A 22,025-nucleotide genomic window follows, 5' to 3' on the forward strand; every position below is an offset into this window, starting at 1 on the left:
AAAATAGAGTGGCTGAATTGGAGCAGTACACCAGAATCAACGACGTCATCATCACAGGTCTTCACATCAAACCACGGTCCTACGCACGGGCCATAACAGATGAGAGCGGAGGGGAGCCCAGTGAACAGGAGGTCAGCTCTGTGGAAAAACAGGTTGCTGATTTCCTCCTATCTAAAGGTATAGAAATGGATTTTAAAAACACAAACTCCCATGGTGCAATGCAGCACAACGCCCATTGTTTATTGGTTAGCAAAAATTGCTAATGTCCCCAAAAACATTTGTCCTATGAATTTTACGTTTTTGCAGCATTCATCCTTTACCCAAAATACATAAACATGCCCAATGGCAGATGTCAGTTCTCCCTGGGTTTTGCATGATCAAAGCCATACACACGCACAAATGTATGTACACACACAGAGGCTACTTGGTTATTATAATATAGATTATTATTCACATAAAACCACCTTGGGTCCTGTATTGCAATCATCCAGAAGGCAAGGGTTATTTTTAAAAAAGAAAAGAGGGTCAAAAAGTTTCAGAAAAGAAGAAATGTCAAAACATGAACCAGTTTTGCAAAATATACATTTCAGAGGAAAAGAATGTTCAGCTGGCGGGAAACCAGTTGGCATTTCATTTGTTATCAACATTTGCTTTAAAGACTTCACCAAAATTGAAGTGAAAACAATGAATTTTAAGTCATTACATATCCCACACACCCACCCACCCACCCACACACACCTTCAACCGCTTATCCAAGATTGGGTTGTGGGGGGCTGGAGCCTATCCCAGCAGTAATAGGGTGTGAGGCGGTGTTCACCCTGGAAAGGACTCCAATCTGTCGTGGGCCACATATAGACAAACAAACACACCTATGGACAATTTAAAGTTCCCAATCCACCTAACCTGCATGTCTTTTGATGTGGGAGGAAGCCGGAGCACCCGGAGGGAACCCACGCAAACACGGAGAGAACATGGAAACTCCACACAGAAAGGCCACAGATGGGAATCAATCCCATGACCTTCTCGCTGTGAGGGAACAATGCTAACAACTAAGCCACCGTCCTGCCTCTCATAAACGCTGTGAGGAAATTTTAAAATACAACTTTAACATGTCAATATTCACCAGTCTGAAGAGCAGTGAGAATATGTTAGCTATAAGTAGCAGTAAGCTAGATCTGCATAATTCTTTTCAAAACAATATTTGGAAGATTCTATTTTAACCCAGATTTAAATGCTACACCACAGCAGTCACGGAAAACATGAAGTATTTGAAGTCATGTACCAGATGAACAGGAGGGTCGGGGCGATGAGAGGATTTTCCCAGTGTGGTAAGGGTGCGCTGAAATTCCCCCGCCAACCACTTAGTCTTATCCAATCCCATGGAGCCGATGCTGGAGAACTGGCCAATCACAGGCCACCTCTCCTCAGAAGGAACAGGATCTGTGTGATCATAAAGCAGCTACAAAAGAACAAGCAAGAAAATAAAGAAAAGGACAAAAGAACCTAGTTACAGCCCATGCAGAAATGGAAATGTGCATTTAATTTGATCTTTGTGCAGTAACAGAAGCAAATTCTGTTATTTGACCAGGTTTCACTATCGAGCATTGACAATGTAGCAGAACCAAAGTGTTACAGTTCAAATGCTGGAGTCTCCCACAAGCACCCAAACGCAACAGAAAAGAAGCATTTCTGTTTTTCTGTCCTTGGTTTATGGTACATTTCCTTAAATTAAAAAAAAACTATGCCATGTAGAACTGAGATAATTTTAAGGTAAAACTGGTCCAACCTAATATGAATAACACAAATCACCCAGCAAATCACAATCATTCCTTTATGGAAAATTTAAAAATGAGATATTGGCTGAAAGGCCTTGTGTCCCCCATCGCTCAGTGATTGAGATGGTCTTCTTCTTCAGAAGGTCTGCACCTTTGTGCAGAGTTGATGGATGTGTGCTTGAATGACCATGTGTGTGGGTAAATGATGGGTGGTTAGTTTTGATAGTTCATGATGATAGTAAGCACTGCACACTGTACCTTAGCTGTGCTACTGGATGCTGATCCATGTGAAAAAGTTGTCCGTGCAGTAACAGAATCTTTGTGTCATGGCATGTTTAGTTATTTATTTTTTGCTACATGATTTGAAAAGCAACTCAAGGTCATTCATCATTGACATTATCCAACATCTCCATAAGGTCCATAAGTGGTGTAAATTTGGTGACTGCACCCAACTTATGGAAAGTTACTGTGAGTACTACATTTTTCAAGTTGTTTTTGTTGTTCCCCATCGTGACATCCTGACTAACAGACCTCAGAATGTCAGGATTCAAGATTCAAACAACTTTATTGATCCCTAAAAGGGCAATTCATGCTTCACACCTGATTACCTCAGACAAAAATACAGCAATTAATCCACAATTATTACTAGTTAAACGTAATAATGGCAGACATCAGAATTAAAACAACCGCACATATACATTTGATTGTTTATGTGTGCTAAACTTTCAAACAGTCCGTCGTCCAAATTGAGGCAATGGTGGCCTCAGCAGCGTGCCGCGCCGCCAGTATGGGGGAGGTGAAGGCCGCTGCAACTACAGAGCTACACGGCTTCCATAGGGGGGAAGAATGGCAGGGCGGAGGCAAGGGGATGGTGTGGAGGAGGTGGGGGGTGTGCATCATGTGTGCAGATGAGATGAGTTTGTATCAGTTTCTGTCAGTGTGTGCATAATGTCTGGAGTTGCCTTGACAACATCAGATTGTAGTGGAGGGCAGAAAGATAAGAGGGGCAGCCGAATTGTTTCACCAAGGCCGAAGAGATTTTTCTGGAGGAAAACAAGCGGGGTGCTGTCCAGCACTCTTCACTCTCTTCACCCAGGACTGTGTCCCCACTCACTTCTCCAACACCCTGATAAAGTTTGCGGATGACACTACGGTGGTAGACCTTATCAGGGGCAACAACAAGACCTGGTACCTGGAGGAGGCCAAACACCTTACAGAGTGGTATGCAAACAACAACCCGGTCCTCAATATCATCAAAACCAAGGAGTTCACCAAAGACTTCAGGAAGACCAGGAGAGTCTCACAGCCCCCACTACACATCACCAGAGAAGAGATGGAGAGGGTGGACACAATCAGGTTCCTTGACACTCACATCACCAAGGATCTGACATGGACATTACACACCCACAACCAGCAGAGGATGTTCTTCCTGAGGAAGCTGAAGCAGGCTGGTCTGGCTCCAAAGGTGCTCAGAAACTTCTACAGAAGCACCATCGAGGGCATTATCTGCCAGGGCTGCACAGTGTGGTACAGCAGCTGCACGGCAGAGGACAGAAAAGATCTGCTCCAGGTAGTGAAGACAGCACAGAGGATTGTAGGAGCTGAGCTCCCGGACTTAGACTCTGTGTATGTTGAGTGCTTGCAGAAGAAGGCACAAGCCACCTGCAAGGATAACAGACACCCAGAACATTCCCTGTTTGCTCCTCTGCCGTCTGGGAAGAGGTACCGCACTATAAGGACACAGACAAGTAGGCTTTTTTCCCCAGAGCTGTTGCCTTCATCACCCCACCCTGTCCCCCTCCCACAAACACATATGCAGATATTTCGTAACGGATATCAACATGTGCAATAAATAATACAGACTGTTTACATATCTAAAACTATCCTACCTCACTGAGAATTAGGCACCTTAAAAATTTATTGAGCGCCTTTTTTTCCCCCCCTTTCTTTTTTTGGTATTTCAAGAAGGTCTTGTCATCCTGTGAAGCTGTTTGTTGTTTTTTTTTTAAAGCTGCTGCTGTGTTGTTTTTTTTTGTGTATAGCTGTTTGGAGAGGGCCACCAGAATTTCATTGCAGAAATGCAATGACGATAAACATCTATTCTATTCTACTGTTGTTTTGTTTTTTGCTCTGTGACCTTGACGATTACATCAAGGACACTCAACATCGAACTCAACAAATATCCTCAAGAGGTGAATATATGGTGCAAATTTGGTGTCCCCACCCTCAACCTGGGCAAAGTTATTACGAGTACTTGCATGGATGGACTGACAAACAGCAAGACAAGGAACAATAATATATTACAGATACTACATACAGATATTGCATTTTCATCCCCTACTGGTGTTTCAGAAAGCTGTGAGACAGAAGACGGAGGATAAAGGAAAACATAAATATTTACCTTCCGCAGCTTCAGATGGCCCCAGCGCTCCATGTCTGAACCAACATACCGCCCTGGAGTTGAGCCGACCAAATACACCCTGATAACAGGAAAAATAATACAATCTACTAATCTACCGTATATTCCAGATTTTACATTCACTAGCAGCTGCATGTTATACGTATATCATTAAAAACAAGCAGTGACGTTGGTGGCCACAAGACAGAGGCTGAGGAAATGAAAAATTGATGTATTCATTTCAAATTACTGTACATGTAAAGGAAAAAGTGTGCAGTTCACCTAGATTCATACAAAATCTGTTAGACTGTGTGGCGGTCCGACTGTTTGATTTGAATTTGACAGCATAACACGATGATACAATTGGAAAATACATCTCTATGTTTCTATCATCCATCCAGCATCCACTAACCATCCAGTAGGCGGCAGTGTTCAGCAGGTCCACTGTATATTACATAAGTAAATTAAAGTTTCATTTTTTATTTATCTGATACACCAAAGTTAACCCCATTTTAATCAGTTTATCTTCATTCTGTTTCCTTTTATTTTAATATACATGATAATGTCATTTATTATTTTTGATTCAACCTGTCAACAAAGTGGGATGAGACAGATACATATATTCACTTGTTACATTTCATGGGGTATATACCAAGGGTTTTCCACAGCTTAGAAACAAACTAGTTCTCCCAAACCTCTAAACATTTTACCTTGCAATGTAGGTGCGTTTTTTTTAAATGCAGACCTAATCCAGATTTTAATGATTTTTAATGAAGGGCAGAACTGTTCCTGGTATTTTCTTTTCTTCTTGTACTTTAATTTTTTGAAGTCCATAACTAAACAAATACAACCCCTGGCAATAATTATGGAATCACCGGCCTCAGAGGATGTTCATTCAGTTGTTTAATTTTGTAGAAAAAAAGCAGATCACAGACATGACACAAAACTAAAGTCATTTCAAATGGCAACTTTCTGGCTTTAAGAAACACTATAAGAAATCAGGAAAAATAATTGTGGCAGTCAGTAACGGTTACTTTTTTAGACCAAGCAGAGGGAAAAAAATATGGACTCACACAATTCTGAGGAATAAATTATGGAATCACTCTGTAAATTTTTATCCCCAAAACTAACACCTGCATCAAATCAGATCTGCTCGTGAGTCTGCATCTAAAAAGGAGTGATCACACCTTGGAGAGCTGTTGCACCAAGTGGACTGACATGAATCATGGCTCCAACACGAGAGATGTCAATTGAAACTAAGGAGAGGATTATCAAACTCTTAAAAGAGGGTAAATCATCACGCATTGTTGCAAAAGATGTTGGTTGGTCACAGTCAGCTGTGTCTAAACTCTGACAAGACATCAAAGCGTCAAGACAGAAAACTTAAAGCAATATGTCTCAAAAATCGAAAATGCACAACAAAACAAATGAGGAACGAATGGGAAGAAACTGGAGTCAACGTCTGTGACTGAAATGTAAGAAACCGCCTAAAAGAAATGAGATTTACATACAGAAAAGCTAAACGAAAGCCATCATTAACACCTAAACAGAAAAAAACAAGGTTACAACGGGCTAAGGAAAAGCAATCGTGGACTGTGGATGACTGGATTAAAGTCATATTCAGTGATGAATCTCAAATCTGCATTGGGCAAGGTGATGATGCTGGAACCTTTGTTTGGTGCCGTTCCAATGAGATTTATAAAGATGACTGCCTGAAGAGAACATGTAAATTTCCACAGCCATTGTTGATATGGGGCTGCATGTCAGGTAAAGGCACTGGGGAGATGGCTGTCATTACATCATCAATAAATGCACAAGTTTACGTTGATATTTTGGACACTTTTCTTATCCCATCAATTGAAAGGATGTTTGGGGATGATGAAATCATTTTTCAAGATGATAATGCATCTTGCCATACAGCAAAAACTGTGAAAACATTCCTTGCAAAAAGACACATAGGGTCAATGTCAAGGCCTGCAAATAGTCCGGATCTTAATCCAATTGAAAATCTTCGGTGGAAGTTGAAGAAAATGGTCCATGACAAGGCTCCAATCTGCAAAGCTGATCTGGCAACAGCAATCAGAGAAAGTTGGAGCCAGATTGATGAAGAGTACTGTTTGTCACTCATTAAGTCCATGCCTCAGAGACTGCAAGCTGTTATAAAAGCCAGAGGTGGTGCAACAAAATACTAGTGATGTGTTGGAGCGTTCTTTTGTTTTTCATGATTCCATAATTTTTTCCTCAGAACTGAGTGATTCCATATTTTTTCCCTCTGCTTGGTCTAAAAAAGTAACCGTTACTGACTGCCACAATTATTTTTCTTGATTTCTTATAGTGTTTCTTAAAGCCAGAAAGTTGCCATTTGAAATGACTTTAGTTTTGTGTCATGTCTGTGATCTGCTTTTTTTCTACAAAATTAAACTGAATGAACATGCTCCGAGGCGAGGCCGGTGATTCCATAATTTTTGCCAGGGGTTGCATATTGGTAAAACCATAGACATCATAAAGAGTAGACACTGCATTGGTTGCTAAGGCACAAGAAATGCGGCCACCATCTGGGTTCCAGTCACTGTTGTTGTGTGGGCCGCTGAAGAGGAGGTACTGCTGGCCCACCACCACCAGAGGGCGCCCTGCCTGGAGTGCGGGCTCCAGGCACCAGAGGGCGTCGCCGCCTCACGGGAGCAGCCTCGGTGACAGCTGTCACCCATCACCTGAGACAGCTGACGGCAATCATCTGTGGGGTATATCAGCAGGACGGCATCTCCACCTCATTGCTGAGATATCGTACTACCTGGAAGGTAATATTCCCAGCTGACTGCTTGACAGTAACCTTTTGTGACTTTTGTGAGTGATAACAGACCTTTTTTCCAACGAGAGGTGGAGGTAGCTTTCCTGCCGTGTGGATTACTGGGTGCAAACGCGCCCACCTTTAATTGTGTTTTTGTTCCTCGCCAGCAGTACCAGGTCCGACACGCGGAGGCAGTGGCCACCTGGGAGTTCGGGACTTGGCGGCTCCAGTATACCCGGGGTCCTGTGGCGGGGGAAGCCGTGTGGTACCGGTCTTACCTTGGAGAGGCGTCTCCTATCTTCGAGCCTGCCCACACGACACTCTTGTAAATTGACTGTTATCCATTTCTGTGATTGGTTGTATACGTTGTGCACATTCACAACAGTAAAGCGTTGTTATTTGACTTACTCCATTGTCCGTTCATTTGCGCCCCCTGTTGTGGGTCCGTGTTCCTACACTTTCCCAACAGGATATCTCAGCCAGCGTCATGGACCCCGAGGGGCGTCAACCGGCTGTTGAACGGCCAATGGAAGAACAAGGCGCACAGGCGTCCGCAGAAGGGGTAATCGGTGAGTTGCAGCGGATCCTCACCGCTTTCACGACTCGGTTGGATTTGATGGCCGAGCAGAACGCCCTCCTGAACCGCAGGGTGGAGGCTCTCGCCGCGCAGGTGGAAGCGCGCCCTCGGGGCGCCGCTGCGGCTCTCCCTCCCGTAGACCCTGTGCGTGACAGCAACGTTCCACTGGTTGTCCAACGACCCCCCCCACCATCATCTGAAGCATACATAAGCCCCCCAGAGCCGTACGGAGGCTGTGTGGAGACGTGCGCGGATTTCCTTATGCAGTGTTCGCTCGTCTTCGCACAGCGTCCCGTCATGTACGCGACCGACGCTAGCAAGGTAGCTTATGTGATAAATCTGCTTCGTGGTGAGGCACGCGCTTGGGCTACAGCGCTCTGGCAGCAAAGTTCACGGCTCCTTCAGACATATGATGGGTTTGTGAGGGAGCTCAGAACAGTGTTCGATCACCCTAATAGAGGAGAGACCGCTTCAGCCGTGCTGCTGTCACTGAGACAGGGGCGCCGGAGCGCAGCTGCCTATGCAGTCGACTTCCGCATCGCGGCTGCGAGGTCCGGCTGGAATAGCACTGCCCTCCGCGCCACCTTCGTAAACGGACTGTCATTGGTCCTCAAGGAGCACCTGGTGGCTAAGGACGAACCGCGGGATTTGGATGGGCTTATCGATCTTGTCATACGATTAGACAATCGGTTAAATGAGCGCCGTCGGGAACGAGACGAAGGGCGTGGCCAGGCACGCGTCGTCCCTCTCCCTTCCGGTTCCGACCGCGTTCCGCCCTCCCCACGCTCCACGGCCCCTGCGCTCCGTGCGATCACAGCTCCCCCTGCTGACGAAGCTATGGACACGAGTAGGGCAACATTTAGGGCACCGGTCACACAAAGGCAGCTGGCCCGCGGAGCGTGTTTTGTTTGTGGCTCGATTGAGCATCAGGTGCGAGACTGCCCCGAACGGTTAAATACTAAACGCCCGCCCCTAGACACTGGGCTAGGGGGGGGCCGAGACGTTCACGTGGGACACACCCACATTGCCACACGACTCCCAGTGACAATCCTTTATGAGGATTTAACCCTGAAGGCCCCAGCACTGGTGGACACGGGCTCAGAAGGGAATTTGCTTGATAGCAAATGGGCCAGGGAGATAGGGTTCCCTCTGGTGGCGCTTACCTCGCCTGTGCAGGTACGGGCACTAGATGGCTCCCTACTCCCTCCAATCACACATAAGACACCACCAGTAACTCTGGTGGTGTCGGGGAATCACCGGGAGGAGATCGAGTTTTTTGTAACTCCGGCCACCTCCCGTGTGATTTTAGGTTTTCCCTGGATGTTGAAGCACAATCCCCGGATCGATTGGCCGTCCGGGGTAGTGGTCCAGTGGAGCGAGACCTGCCATCGGGTATGTTTAGGTTCCTCGGTTCCTCCCGGTTCCCAGGCCAGGGAGGAGGTCAGAGCCCCGCCCAATCTAGGGACGGTGCCGGTGCAGTACCATGATCTTGCGGAGGTGTTCAGCAAGGATCTGGCACTCACCCTTCCCCCGCACCGCCCGTATGATTGCGCCATTGATTTGGTTCCAGGCGTTGAGTTCCCGTCCAGCAGGCTGTACAACCTCTCACGACCTGAACGTGAATCAATGGAGACCTACATCCGGGACTCTTTGGCTGCCGGGTTGATCCGGAATTCCACCTCCCCGATGGGTGCGGGTTTCTTTTTTGTGGGGAAAAAGGATGGCGGATTACGTCCATGCATTGATTACAGGGGGCTGAACGAAATCACGGTTCGTAACCGATACCCCTTACCCTTGTTGGATTCGGTGTTCACGCCCCTGCATGGAGCCAAGATATTCACCAAGCTTGATCTTAGGAATGCGTATCACCTGGTTCGGATCCGGAAGGGAGACGAGTGGAAGACGGCATTTAACACCCCGTTAGGTCATTTTGAGTACCTGGTCATGCCGTTCGGTCTTACAAATGCTCCCGCGACGTTCCAAGCATTGGTTAACGATGTCTTGCGGGACTTCCTGCACCGATTCGTCTTCGTATATTTAGACGACATACTCATCTTTTCTCCGGATCCTGAGACCCATGTCCGACATGTACGTCAGGTCCTGCAGCGGTTATTGGAGAACCGGCTGTTTGTTAAGGGCGAGAAGTGTGAGTTTCACCGCACTTCTTTGTCCTTCCTGGGGTTCATCATCTCCCCCAACTCCGTCGCTCCTGATCCGGCCAAGGTTGCAGCGGTGAGAGACTGGCCCCAACCCACAAGCCGTAGGAAACTGCAACAGTTCCTCGGCTTTGCGAATTTCTACAGGAGGTTCATTAAGGGCTACAGCCAGGTTGCTAGCCCCCTGACAGCCCTGACCTCACCAAAAGTCCCCTTCACCTGGTCGGATCGTTGCGAGGCCGCGTTCAAGGAGTTGAAACGGCGCTTCTCGTCTGCACCCGTTCTGGTGCAGCCCGATCCTAGTCGCCAGTTAGTGGTTGAAGTGGACGCCTCGGACTCAGGGATAGGAGCTGTGCTGTCCCAGAGTGGGAAGACCGATAAGGTCCTTCATCCGTGTGCCTATTTTTCCCGCAGGTTGACCCCGGCTGAACGGAACTATGATGTTGGCAACCGAGAACTCCTTGCGGTGAAAGAGGCTCTTGAAGAGTGGAGACACCTGTTGGAGGGAACGTCCGTGCCGTTCACGGTTTTCACTGACCACCGGAACCTGGAATATATCAGGACCGCCAAGCGGCTGAATCCCAGGCAAGCCCGCTGGTCACTGTTCTTCGGCCGTTTTGACTTCCGCATCACCTACCGGCCCGGGACCAAGAACCAGAAGTCGGATGCCTTGTCCCGGGTACACGAAGATGAAGTCAAAGCGGAGTTGTCGGATCCACCGGAACCCATCATCCCGGAGTCCACTATCGTGGCCACCCTCACCTGGGACGTAGAGAGAACCGTCCGGGAGGCCCTGGCACGAAGCCCGGACCCCGGGACTGGTCCAAAGAACAGACTGTACGTCCCACCAGAGGCTAGGGCTGCAGTCCTAGACTTCTGTCACGGCTCCAAGCTCTCCTGTCATCCAGGGGTGCGAAGAACCGTGGCAGTTGTCCGGCAGCGCTTCTGGTGGGCGTCCCTCGAGGCCGACGTCCGGGACTACATCCAGGCCTGTACCACCTGTGCCAGGGGCAAGTCCGACCATCGCAAGGCTCCGGGACTGCTACAGCCGCTGCCCGTGCCTCATCGCCCCTGGTCCCACATCGGCCTGGATTTTGTCACGGGCCTCCCGCCGTCCCAGGGCAACACCGTGATCCTCACGATAGTGGACCGATTCTCCAAGGCGGCCCACTTCGTGGCCCTCCCGAAGCTCCCAACGGCCCAGGAGACAGCGGACCTCCTGGTCCACCACGTCGTCCGCCTGCATGGGATACCATCAGACATCGTCTCCGATCGCGGTCCCCAGTTCTCCTCGCACGTCTGGAGGAGCTTTTGCCGGGAGCTGGGGGCCACGGTCAGTCTCTCGTCCGGGTATCACCCCCAGACCAACGGGCAAGCAGAGCGGGCCAATCAAGAGATGGAGCAAACACTGCGTTGTGTGACAGCCGCGCACCCGGCGGCCTGGAGTACTCATCTGGCCTGGATCAAGTACGCCCACAACAGTCAAGTGTCATCAGCCACCGGCCTCTCCCCCTTTGAGGTGTGTTTGGGGTATCAGCCCCCGTTGTTCCCGGTGGTTGAGGGAGAGGTCGGTGTGCCCTCGGTCCAGGCCCACCTGCGGAGGTGCCGTCGGGTGTGGCGTGCCGCCCGTTCTGCTTTGTTGAAGGCCCGGATGAGGGCGAAGACCCATGCAGACCGGCGGCGGACCCCGGCCCCTACGTATCGCCCCGGGCAGGAAGTGTGGTTGTCCACAAAGGACATCCCACTACAAGTGGCCTCCCCCAAACTACAGGACAGGTACGTGGGACCGTTTAAGATCCTCAAGGTCATCAATCCCGCCGCAGTGAGGCTTCAGCTTCCAGCCTCACTGCGGATCCATCCAGTATTCCATGTGTCGAGAATCAAGCCCCATCACACCTCGCCCCTCTGTGCACCCGGTCCGGCGCCACCTCCTGCCCGGATCATCGATGGCGAGCCGGCTTGGACAGTGCGCCGGTTGTTGGACGTCCGACGGATGGGCCGGGGCTTTCAATATCTGGTGGACTGGGAGGGGTACGGCCCTGAAGAACGCTCCTGGGTGAAGAGGAGCTTCATCTTGGACCCGGCCCTCCTGGCCGACTTCTACCGTCGCCACCCGGACAAGCCCGGTCGGGCGCCAGGAGGCGCCCGTTGAGGGGGGGGTCCTGTTGTGTGGGCCGCTGAAGAGGAGGTACTGCTGGCCCACCACCACCAGAGGGCGCCCTGCCTGGAGTGCGGGCTCCAGGCACCAGAGGGCGTCGCCGCCTCACGGGAGCAGCCTCGGTGACAGCTGTCACCCATCACCTGAGACAGCTGACGGCAATCATCTGTGGGGTATATCAGCAGGACGGCATCTCCACCTCATTGCTGAGATATCGTACTACCTGGAAGGTAATATTCCCAGCTGACTGCTTGACAGTAACCTTTGTGACTTTTGTGAGTGATAACAGACCTTTTTTCCAGCGAGAGGTGGAGGTAGCTTTCCTGCCGTGTGGATTACTGGGTGCAAACGCGCCCACCTTTAATTGTGTTTTGTTCCTCGCCAGCAGTACCAGGTCCGACACGCGGAGGCAGTGGCCACCTGGGAGTTCGGGACTTGGCGGCTCCAGTATACCCGGGGTCCTGTGGCGGGGGAAGCCGTGTGGTACCGGTCTTACCTTGGAGAGGCGTCTCCTATCTTCGAGCCTGCCCACACGACACTCTTGTAAATTGACTGTTATCCATTTCTGTGATTGGTTGTATACGTTGTGCACATTCACAACAGTAAAGCGTTGTTATTTGACTTACTCCATTGTCCGTTCATTTGCGCCCCCTGTTGTGGGTCCGTGTTCCTACACTTTCCCAACAACTGTAGTGATTCCATCACATGGCACAGTGAAGGGTTTATTTATAATCTTGTTTAGTTTTTATTTTAATCTTACCATATTTAAGTTGTTTGTTCTTTGTTATTTTCTCTGTTCTGTAAAGTATCTTTTAGCATTGTGTAAAGCCCTATATAAATATGTTTTATTGTTATTAGTATTATTATTATTATAAGGTGCTGAGCGCTGCAGAGGGGGTGAAGCGTCAACAAAGCTCACATGGTAAAGGAGGAGAACGAAGGATGTTTGCCAAACTCACCTCTTTTGACATACAGAAAGGGAACACAATCAACGCTCTGCCAAACAGTCCTCTTTTAGGGCTTTTAGCTGGAAAACTTTCATAAGCACGTTTGCACATGTGTAAATATGGTTTGGGGTGGGGACGTCATGTTCTTGTGTTAATTTGACAATTTACATTTACATTACATTTTATTCTCTCTCTGCTTTGTACAGCCTTGGAACTCTCTTTCTCTCTCTGACCTGATATGAAGTATATTATTACTCTATGTGATTTATATATTATCATTTTCTGATATATAACTTATACAGTAGTGTTCAGAATAATAGTAGTGCTATGTGACTAAAAGGATTAATCCAGGTTTTGAGTATATTTCTTATTGTTACATGGGAAACAAGGTACCAGTAGATTCAGTAGACTCTCACAAATCCAACAAGACCAAGCATTCATGATATGCACACTCTTAAGGCTATGAAATTGGGCTATTAGTAAAAAAAAAAAAGTAGAAAAGGGGGTGTTCACAATAATAGTAGCATCTGCTATTGAGGCTACAAACTCAAAACTATTATGTTCAAACTGCTTTTTTAGCAATCTTGTGAATCACTAAACTAGTATTTAGTTGTATAACCACAGTTTTTCATGATTTCTTCACATCTGTGCGGCATTAATTTTGTTGGTTTGGAACCAAGATTTTGCTCGTTTACTAGTGTGCTTGGGGTCATTGTCTTGTTGAAACACCCATTTCAAGGGCATGTCCTCTTCAGCATAAGGTAACATGATCTCAAGTATTTTGACATATCCAAACTGATCCATGATACCTGGTATGCGATATATAGGCCCAACACCATAGTAGGAGAAACATGCCCATATCATGATGCTTGCACCACCATGCTTCACTGTCTTCACTGTGAACTGTGGCTTGAATTCAGAGTTTGGGGGTCATCTCACAAACTGTCTGCGGCCCTTGGGACCAAAAAGAACAATTTTACTCTCATCAGTCCACAAAATATTCCTCCATTTCTCTTTAGGCCAGTTGATGTGTTCTTTTGCAAATTGTAACCTCTTCTGCACATCTTTATTTAACAGAGGGACTTTGCGGGGGATTCTTGCAAATAAATTAGCTTCACACAGGCGTCTTCTAACTGTCCCAGCACTTACAGGTAACTCCAGACTGTCTTTGATCATCCTGGAGCTGATCAGTGGGTGAGCCTTTGCCATTCTGGTTATTCTTCTATCCATTGTGATGATTGTTTTCCGTTTTCTTCCACGCGTCTGTTTTTTTTTTGTCCATTTTAAAGTATTGGAGATCATTGTAGATGAACAGCCTGTAATTTTTGCACCTGCGTATACGTTTTCCCCTCTTCAATCAACTTTTTAATCAAACTACGCTGTTCTTCTGAACAATGTCTTGAACGTCCCATTTTCCTCAGGCTTTCAAAGAGAAAAGCATGTTCAACAGGTGCTGGCTTCAGTTCCACAAAATTGATGAACTCACTGACTGAATGCCACACTACTATTATTGTGAACACCCCCTTTCCTACTTTTGTTTTTACTAATAGCCCAATTTCATAGCCTTAAGAGTGGGCATATCATGAATGCTTGGTCTTGTTGGATTTATGAGAATCTACTGAATCTACTGGTACCTTGTTTTCCATGTAACAATAAGAAATATACTCAAAACCTGGATTAATCTTTTTAGTCACATAGCACTAATTGATACTCTATATATGATTGATATATTTTATAATTTTCCACTTCTTATATGATTTATATATATTATGATTTTCTTCTTATATACAACTCCAATTTAAACAAAGTTGGGACGTTGTGTGAAATGTAAATAAAAACAGAATACAATGATTTGCAAATCCTCTTCAACCTATATTCAACTGGAAACACCACAAAGACAAGATATTTAATGTTCAAACTCATAGACTTTATTGTTTTTGTGCAAATATTTGCACATTTTGAAAAGGATGCCTGCTTCAAAAAAGTTGGGACAGTGGCGACAAAAGACTGGGAAAGTTGATGAATGCTCAAAGAACACCTGTTTGGAACATTCCACAGGTGAACAGGTTATTTGGAAACAGGTTAGTGTCATGATATTTGCTCATTTTGAAATGGATGTCTGCAACACATTTCAAAAAAGCTGGGACAGTGGTATGTTTACCACTGTGTTACATCACCTTTCCTTCTAACAACACTCAATAAGCATTTGGGAACTGAGGACACTAACTGTTGAAGCTTTGCAGGTGGAATTCTTTCCCATTCTTGCTTGATGTACGATTTCAGTTGTTCAACAGTCCGGGGTCTCCGTTGTTGTATTTTGTGCTTCATAATGCGCCACACATTTTCAATGGGCGACAGGTCTGGACTGCAGGCAGGCCAGTCTAGTACCCGCACTCCTTTACTACAAAGCCACGCTGTTGTAACACGTGCAGAATGTGGCTTGGCATTGTCTTGCTCAAATAAGCAGGGACGTCCCTGAAAAAGACGTTGCTTGGATGGCAGCATGTGTTGCTCTAAAACTTGGATGTACCTTTCAGCATTGATGGTGCCATCATAGATGTTTAAGCTGCCCATGCCATGGGCACTAACACACCCCATACCATCACAGATGCTGGCTTTTTGAACTTTGCGCTGGTAACAATCTGGATGGTCTTTTTCCTCTTTTGTCTGGAGAACACAACATTCATGATTTCCAAAAACAATCTGAAATGTGGACTCATCAGACCACTTTGCATCTGTCCATTTCAAATGAGCTCGGCCCAGAGAAGGCGGTGGTGTTTCTGGATGTTGTTGGTGTATGGCTTTCTCTTGACAGAGTTTTAACTTGCACTTGTAGATGTAGCGACGAACTGTGTTAACTGACAATGGTTTTCTGAAGTGTTCCTGAGCCCACGCGGTAAGATCCGTTACACAATGTCGGTTTTTAATGCAGTGCCGCCTGAGGGATCAAAGGTCATGGGCATTCAATGTTGGTTTTCGCTCTTGCCGCTTACGTGTAGAAAGTATTCTAGATTCTCTGAATCTTCTGATTATATTATGGACTGTAGATGATGGAATCCCTAAATTCCTTGCAATTGAATTTGCAAATCATTGTATTCTGTTTTATTTACATTTTACACAATGTCTCAACTTCATTGGAATATAATGTGTGTGTCTACAGTGTTTGCCAAATACCTGTCTACAGTCTAGACTATATCAGAATATTCTATTACTGTTAATCCCACTATGAATATTAAAATATGCCGAACCATTTGTCCTGTATCATAGCTACATGTATGACATTTGCAGAAAAAAAAATGCGGGAAAATCAGTTTAGTATTCAGAGAGTTACGATGGATTAAATACCCTGACACTTCACTGCACTGCCAAACAGCGCTGAGTGCAGTGGGTTGTACAACCGGCCCCAAGGCTCGTCAGCGCCAACAGGCAGTAGTGGTCGATGCGCCATCTACTCTTTATAATGTATATGGGTAAAACAACATACATTCTTTGAAAAGATTATTATTGAGTATTTCATTGAGTTACATCCATCACTAATAACTTTAAGAAGGTAAACACGAGAGTCCATCTGCATTCATCGTACGCTCTCACGTTACCTGGTCTCTGACAGGTTATGCTCTTTGATTTGTTGAATCCACTCCTCAAGTTCTGGTGCACAGTATGACGCCAGGTACTCCAGCAGGTCCCTCTTAAAGAAGGTCGGCGACTCACCTGCACCCAGGCTACTGCCCTTTGGTAACCGTGGAAAGAGGGGGCTCATCCACATCCTGATTAGCCAAGTTCACATTAATGGTCATTGTGTTAGCCAAGTTTTAAAATTTAATGTGGCTGTATTTAATAAACAAAAACAACAACCCTTCTGCTCACCCTTGTGTTTTCTGGTACCAGTCTGCTCGGATGAGGTTAGACGTCAGAATGATGACTCTGAAGCCTTCTTCATACCAAAGCAGCATCATCTTCCTGAACAGAGATGGAAAAACAATCAACTAAAAGATCCATGACAGAAGAACAGTTGCTCCTGGTGTGTAGTGAGTACTTTGTATGGCAGCACCCTCACATCAGGGTGAATGTGAGGCATTATTGTAAAGCGCTTTGAGCATCTGATGCAGATGGAAAAGCACTATATAAATGCAGTCCATTTAAGAACACGATTCAACCTAAAGGGAGAATCTCCTCATCTTAACTGTATATCTCCAATTTATTGAATATCTACTTCTCAGTAAACAGATTTTTACATTTCTTCCAAAATCCACGCAACTTTAACTTTACAGACAGGTGAAAGTTGATGTGATGATCACATCAACTTAACATTGATATACATAAAGCTTTAAAAAGATTTCTTTTGGGCGAGTTATTTTTGTTTTAATTCTTAATCTTAAACAGCACATAAAACGTTGACTGTCCACACCAACACAGCATCAGCTAACCAGCACTGTAGTTTGATTGAAATGTACCATTTCACTTTTAAAAAGACAAATCTGAAACATATTGGTAAAAATGCCATGAATGATGTTAAACTGACTTTAAATGAATGAATAAGGTTCACAACAGTCTAACCCACTATGTTTCATAACATCAGGAAACGTTGCTGCTCAAACAAGAAAAATAAATGATGTTGCAGATAAAAAGAAAAGCTTACGTATGATGAGTTCCAAAAGCAATATCCAGTTTGGCCTGAACAACAAAAAACAAACATGTTAGTCAAGACTTCACAAAAGTTAAGGAACCAGACAGGAATCACCATTCTACAAAAATATTAATAATTACAAAATTATAATGAAAAGATACAACAGATTGTAAAGGATTTTCAACCTAAACAGCATTATAAGAAGTAGTTCTAAACAGTTACAATATTCTGAGTATTTTATTGATGAAGATAATGTAATTTGTAATAAAAATGATGTGGCTGACAATATAAATAATTTTTTTTGTAAATATGGGACCCAATCTTGCAGGAAAAATCTCTGATCCAGGGACAGTTGGGAAAAATATGGATGTATTGACAGAATGAAACTGTAACTCAATGTTTCTCAAAGCGGTGGAAGAGAAAGAAATATTAGATATTGTTAAAAAATCTAAAAACAAAACATCAGCTGATATAACACTGATATGACAACAGTAAAAGAGGTCACTCCAGGGATCTCAAAACCTTAACATACATCTGTAATTTATAATTTCAATCTGGTTCATTCCCAAACAAGATGAAAATAGCCAAAGTCATTCCACTGTACAAAACTGGGAACAAGCATCATTTCAACAACTACAGACCTGTGTCTTTACTTCCACAATTTTCCAAAATACTAGAAAAACTCTTTAATAACAGATTGGCAACATTAATTGAAAAGCACAAATTACTGTCCGATAACCAATATGGTTTGAGATCAAACAGTACAACATCATTAACAATAATACAAGCAACTGAAGAAATCATAAACGCCATTGAACAAAAGAAAAATGCAGTTGGAATATTTGACATTAAGAAAGCCTTTGACAGAATCAACCATGAAATATTAATTAGAAAACTGGAAAGATATGGTATCAGAGGTATTGTGTCAGACTGGGTTGGAAGCTATTGACAACAGAGACAACAGTTTGTTAAGATGGGTGATGTGAGTTCTGAATGTTTGGACATTGTTTGTGGGGTACCATAGGGGTCAGTGTTGGGGCCCAAACTATTTATACTGTATATTAATGATAGTAAGGTGTCACAGATACTCGAACTGGTGTTGTTTGCTAATGACACAAATATTTTCTGTTCTGAGGAGAATTTAAAAGAAATGGTAGAGGAAATCACTGAAGAAATTAACAAATTGAAAATATGGTTTGACCAAAACAAATTGTTACTGAATTTAAATAAAACAAAACTAATGTTATTTGGGAACTGCATAACCAATGAGCAAGTACGAATACAGACAGATGGGGTGCAGATTGAAATGGTTAATGAAAATAAATTCCTTGGGGTAATAATAGATGAGAAAATCAATTGGAAACCACACAACAAATATACAGGTGCTGGTCATATAATTACAATATCATAAAACAGTTGATTTATTTCAGTAATTCCACTCAAAAAGTGAAACTTGTATAATATATTCATTCATTACACACAGACAGATATATTTCAAGTGTTTATTTCTTTTAATTTTGATGATTATAACTGACAATTAATGAAAATCCCAAATTCAGTTGTTGTTGTCCATTCAGCTGCACCCGTATTGTTTTGGGGTTACCACAGAAGATACAGCCAGATCCGCATGAGTATTCGCCACAAGTTTTACTCCGGATGCCCTTCCTGACCCAACGCCAGTCTTACCTAGAGAAACAAACACAGCCGCTGGTGTTCCAAAGAGGTCTCCCATCCAAGTACTAACCAGATCCTGCACTGCTTAGCTTCTGAGATCTGACGGGATCAGGCTAACACAGAGCAGACCAGCTGCAAAATACCAAATTCAGTATCTCAAAAAATTTGAATATTACTTAAAACCAACACAAAAAAAGGATTTTTAGAAATGTTGGCCAACTGAAAAGTATGAACATGAAAAGTATGAGCATGTACAGCACTCAATACATAGTTGGGGCTCCTTTTGTCTGAATTACTGCAGCAATGCGGCGTGGCATGAAGTCTGTGGCACTGCTTAGGTGGTATGAGAGCCCAGGATGCTCTGATAGTGGCCTTCAGCTCTTTTGCATTGTTGGGTCTTTTGTGTCGCATCTTCCTCTTCACAGTACCCCATAGATTTTCTGTGAGGTTATGGTCAGGCGAGTTTGCTGGCCAATTAAGAACAGGGATACCATGGTCCTTAAACCAGGTACTAGTAGCTTTGGCACTGTGTGCAGGTGCCAAGTCCTGTTGGAAAATGAAATCTGCATCTCCATAATATTGGTCAGCAACACCAGCAGATGACATGGCACCCCAAACCATCACTGACTGTGGAAACTTTACACTGAACCTCAAGCAACGTGGATTCTGTGCCTCTCCTCTCTATCTCCAGACTCTGGGACCTTGGTTTCCAAAGGAAATGCAAAATTTACTTTCATCAGAGAACATAACTTTGGACCACTCAGCAGCAGTCCAGTCCTTTTTGTCTTTAGCCCAGGCAAGATGTCAAGTCAGCAGTCTTCCCCATGATTGTGCAGACTACAGAACTAGACTGAGAGACCAGTTAAAGGCCTTTGCAGGTGTTGTGAGTTAATGAGCTGATTAGGGTGTGACACCAGGTGTCTTCAATACTGAACCTTTTCACAATATTCAAATCTGAGATACTGAATTTGGGGTTTTCATTAGTTGTCAGTTATAATCATCAAAATTAAAAGAAATAAACGCTTGAAATATATCAGTCTGTGTGTAATGAATGAATATAATATACAAGTTTCACTTTTTGAATGGAATTACTGAAATAAATGATATTCTAATTATATGACCAGCACATGTATACAAACCAAATTATCAAGAATTTCTGTGTTACACAAAGCAAAACATGTTCTGGATCACAAATCACTCCGCATCTTATACTGTTCCATTGTCTTACCATATTTCAATTACTGTGTAGACATTTGGGGTAATAACTATATGAGTTCAATGAAATCATTAACTATTCTTCAAAAATGGGCAATACGGGTCATTCATAATGTCTGCTATCAAGACCATACTCACTCACTCTTCTTAAAATCACAACTATTAAAATTAACAGACATAGTAAAATTCCAAACAGCACAGATCTTGTACAAGGCAAAAAAATGACCTTTTACCAAAAAAATACAGAAATTGCTCAAGGATCGAAAGGGGGATATCAATTACGAGGGAAATACAACTTTAAAAAAATGAACAAAATTCACACAAAAAAGAAACGATTCTGCATTTCATTCTGTGGGGTAAGACTATGGAACAGCATGAATGAGGAGTTAAAACAGTGTCCATACATTCAACAGTTTAAAACAAAATATAAAGAATGTGTTTTCACAGGACACAGGGGTGAAGTGGGGGTGTGAGAGTCACTAGGTGTTCATGGGAAACTGTTATTAATTATTTATTTCTGTATTTGCTTTATGGATTTATTCATGTTCATTGTTAGTTGGGTCTATCTTTTCTGTTGTTTTGTTTTGTCGGGTTCGTTATGTCTGTCTTTTTTCTAAAATTGTATTGTATCGTTGTATCATTATTATTGTTACTATTAGTATTATTGTTGTTGCTATTATTATTATCAAGATTGTCAATAGTAGTATTTTTAACGAAACAGGGATTGATATGTAAATCATTATACAGGGAGAAGGGGTGGGATTAGATAAGTTTCGACTTCTCACTCCTTTTGAACTAACTTTAATTTTACGTTGTCTGTTGTTTTATTTTTTCTTTTATGTTCAAAATAAATCTTCATCAAACCAAATCAAACCTAGAAAACAGATCACAGTTAGGCTTGAACCTCTCATGTGCCTTCTGGCAAACTCGAGCTGAAATTTCTCATTTTCTTTTGAAGAAAATCCTTCTTCATGGCTGCCCACTGCTCCTAGTGGTTGGATTGTGTCTAACTGTAATTAGGATGGGCTAAATGCACAGGACAAATTTCGTTATATGTATGTATATATGTACAATGACAATACAGGCTGTATTCTCTATTACATATGAGCTTTGAAAATGGGGAGACTATCCACCCTTTTCAGGTTTCAAATCCTGCAAAACTTCGAAGAGGTTGCCGCTCTGCGAGATCTCAGTAACATTGAGAACTGCATTGAGACACTCTGATCGGGCTTCACTTTAACCGCTGCACACGGACAACACCATTAACATCGCAACATAAAACTCTTATACTGTGCCTAAAACTCTCATGAATATATTCTCCGGGTTTATAGATGTTGTAATTGGGTTTATTTTATGTAAACATGGGAGAATCACAGGCTGTCTCTCCGTTATTTTCAATGGGAGCTGCTGTGAGCTCCACTCACTTCCTGATCATATTGTTTTGGGGAAAAGTGAAGTTTGCTCTTTAACGTCTTGATTATTGTTCTTTACAGCACTGTTTATCCTCTTTGTTCCAGACTAATATATATGTCTGAAATTCGGTTTGTGTTTATTAAATTCCACGCAGATTAAACGTAGCAGACACGGATTATTTGTTATAATTGTTTTAGCAAGTTTTCAGGGTATCATGCATGCAGTTTCTTATTAACGTGACAAAAAGCATAAAAAATTACATTTTTGTAGTATAATATTCATTTACAAATGTCATGT

General features: G+C 43.9%; 1 protein-coding gene across 2 annotated transcripts in view; it reads right to left on the minus strand.

Moving 5' to 3' along the window:
• tdp1 (tyrosyl-DNA phosphodiesterase 1) overlaps positions 1-22,025 on the minus strand; it is a 55,273-nt gene that overhangs the window by 16,761 nt on the left and 16,487 nt on the right. For both annotated transcript variants that reach the window (XM_034185073.1, XM_034185078.1), the window contains 5 exons: positions 17,439-17,473; positions 16,667-16,759; positions 16,396-16,566; positions 4,177-4,255; positions 1,283-1,459 (listed from right to left, as the gene is read on the minus strand). In XM_034185073.1, the coding sequence (XP_034040964.1) occupies positions 1,283-1,459; positions 4,177-4,255; positions 16,396-16,566; positions 16,667-16,759; positions 17,439-17,473 (555 nt within the window). The remainder of the gene's footprint in view (positions 1-1,282; positions 1,460-4,176; positions 4,256-16,395; positions 16,567-16,666; positions 16,760-17,438; positions 17,474-22,025) is intronic.

Source organism: Thalassophryne amazonica, chromosome 2 (genome assembly GCF_902500255.1).
Source record: "Thalassophryne amazonica chromosome 2, fThaAma1.1, whole genome shotgun sequence".
NCBI classification, from domain to species: domain Eukaryota; kingdom Metazoa; phylum Chordata; class Actinopteri; order Batrachoidiformes; family Batrachoididae; genus Thalassophryne; species Thalassophryne amazonica.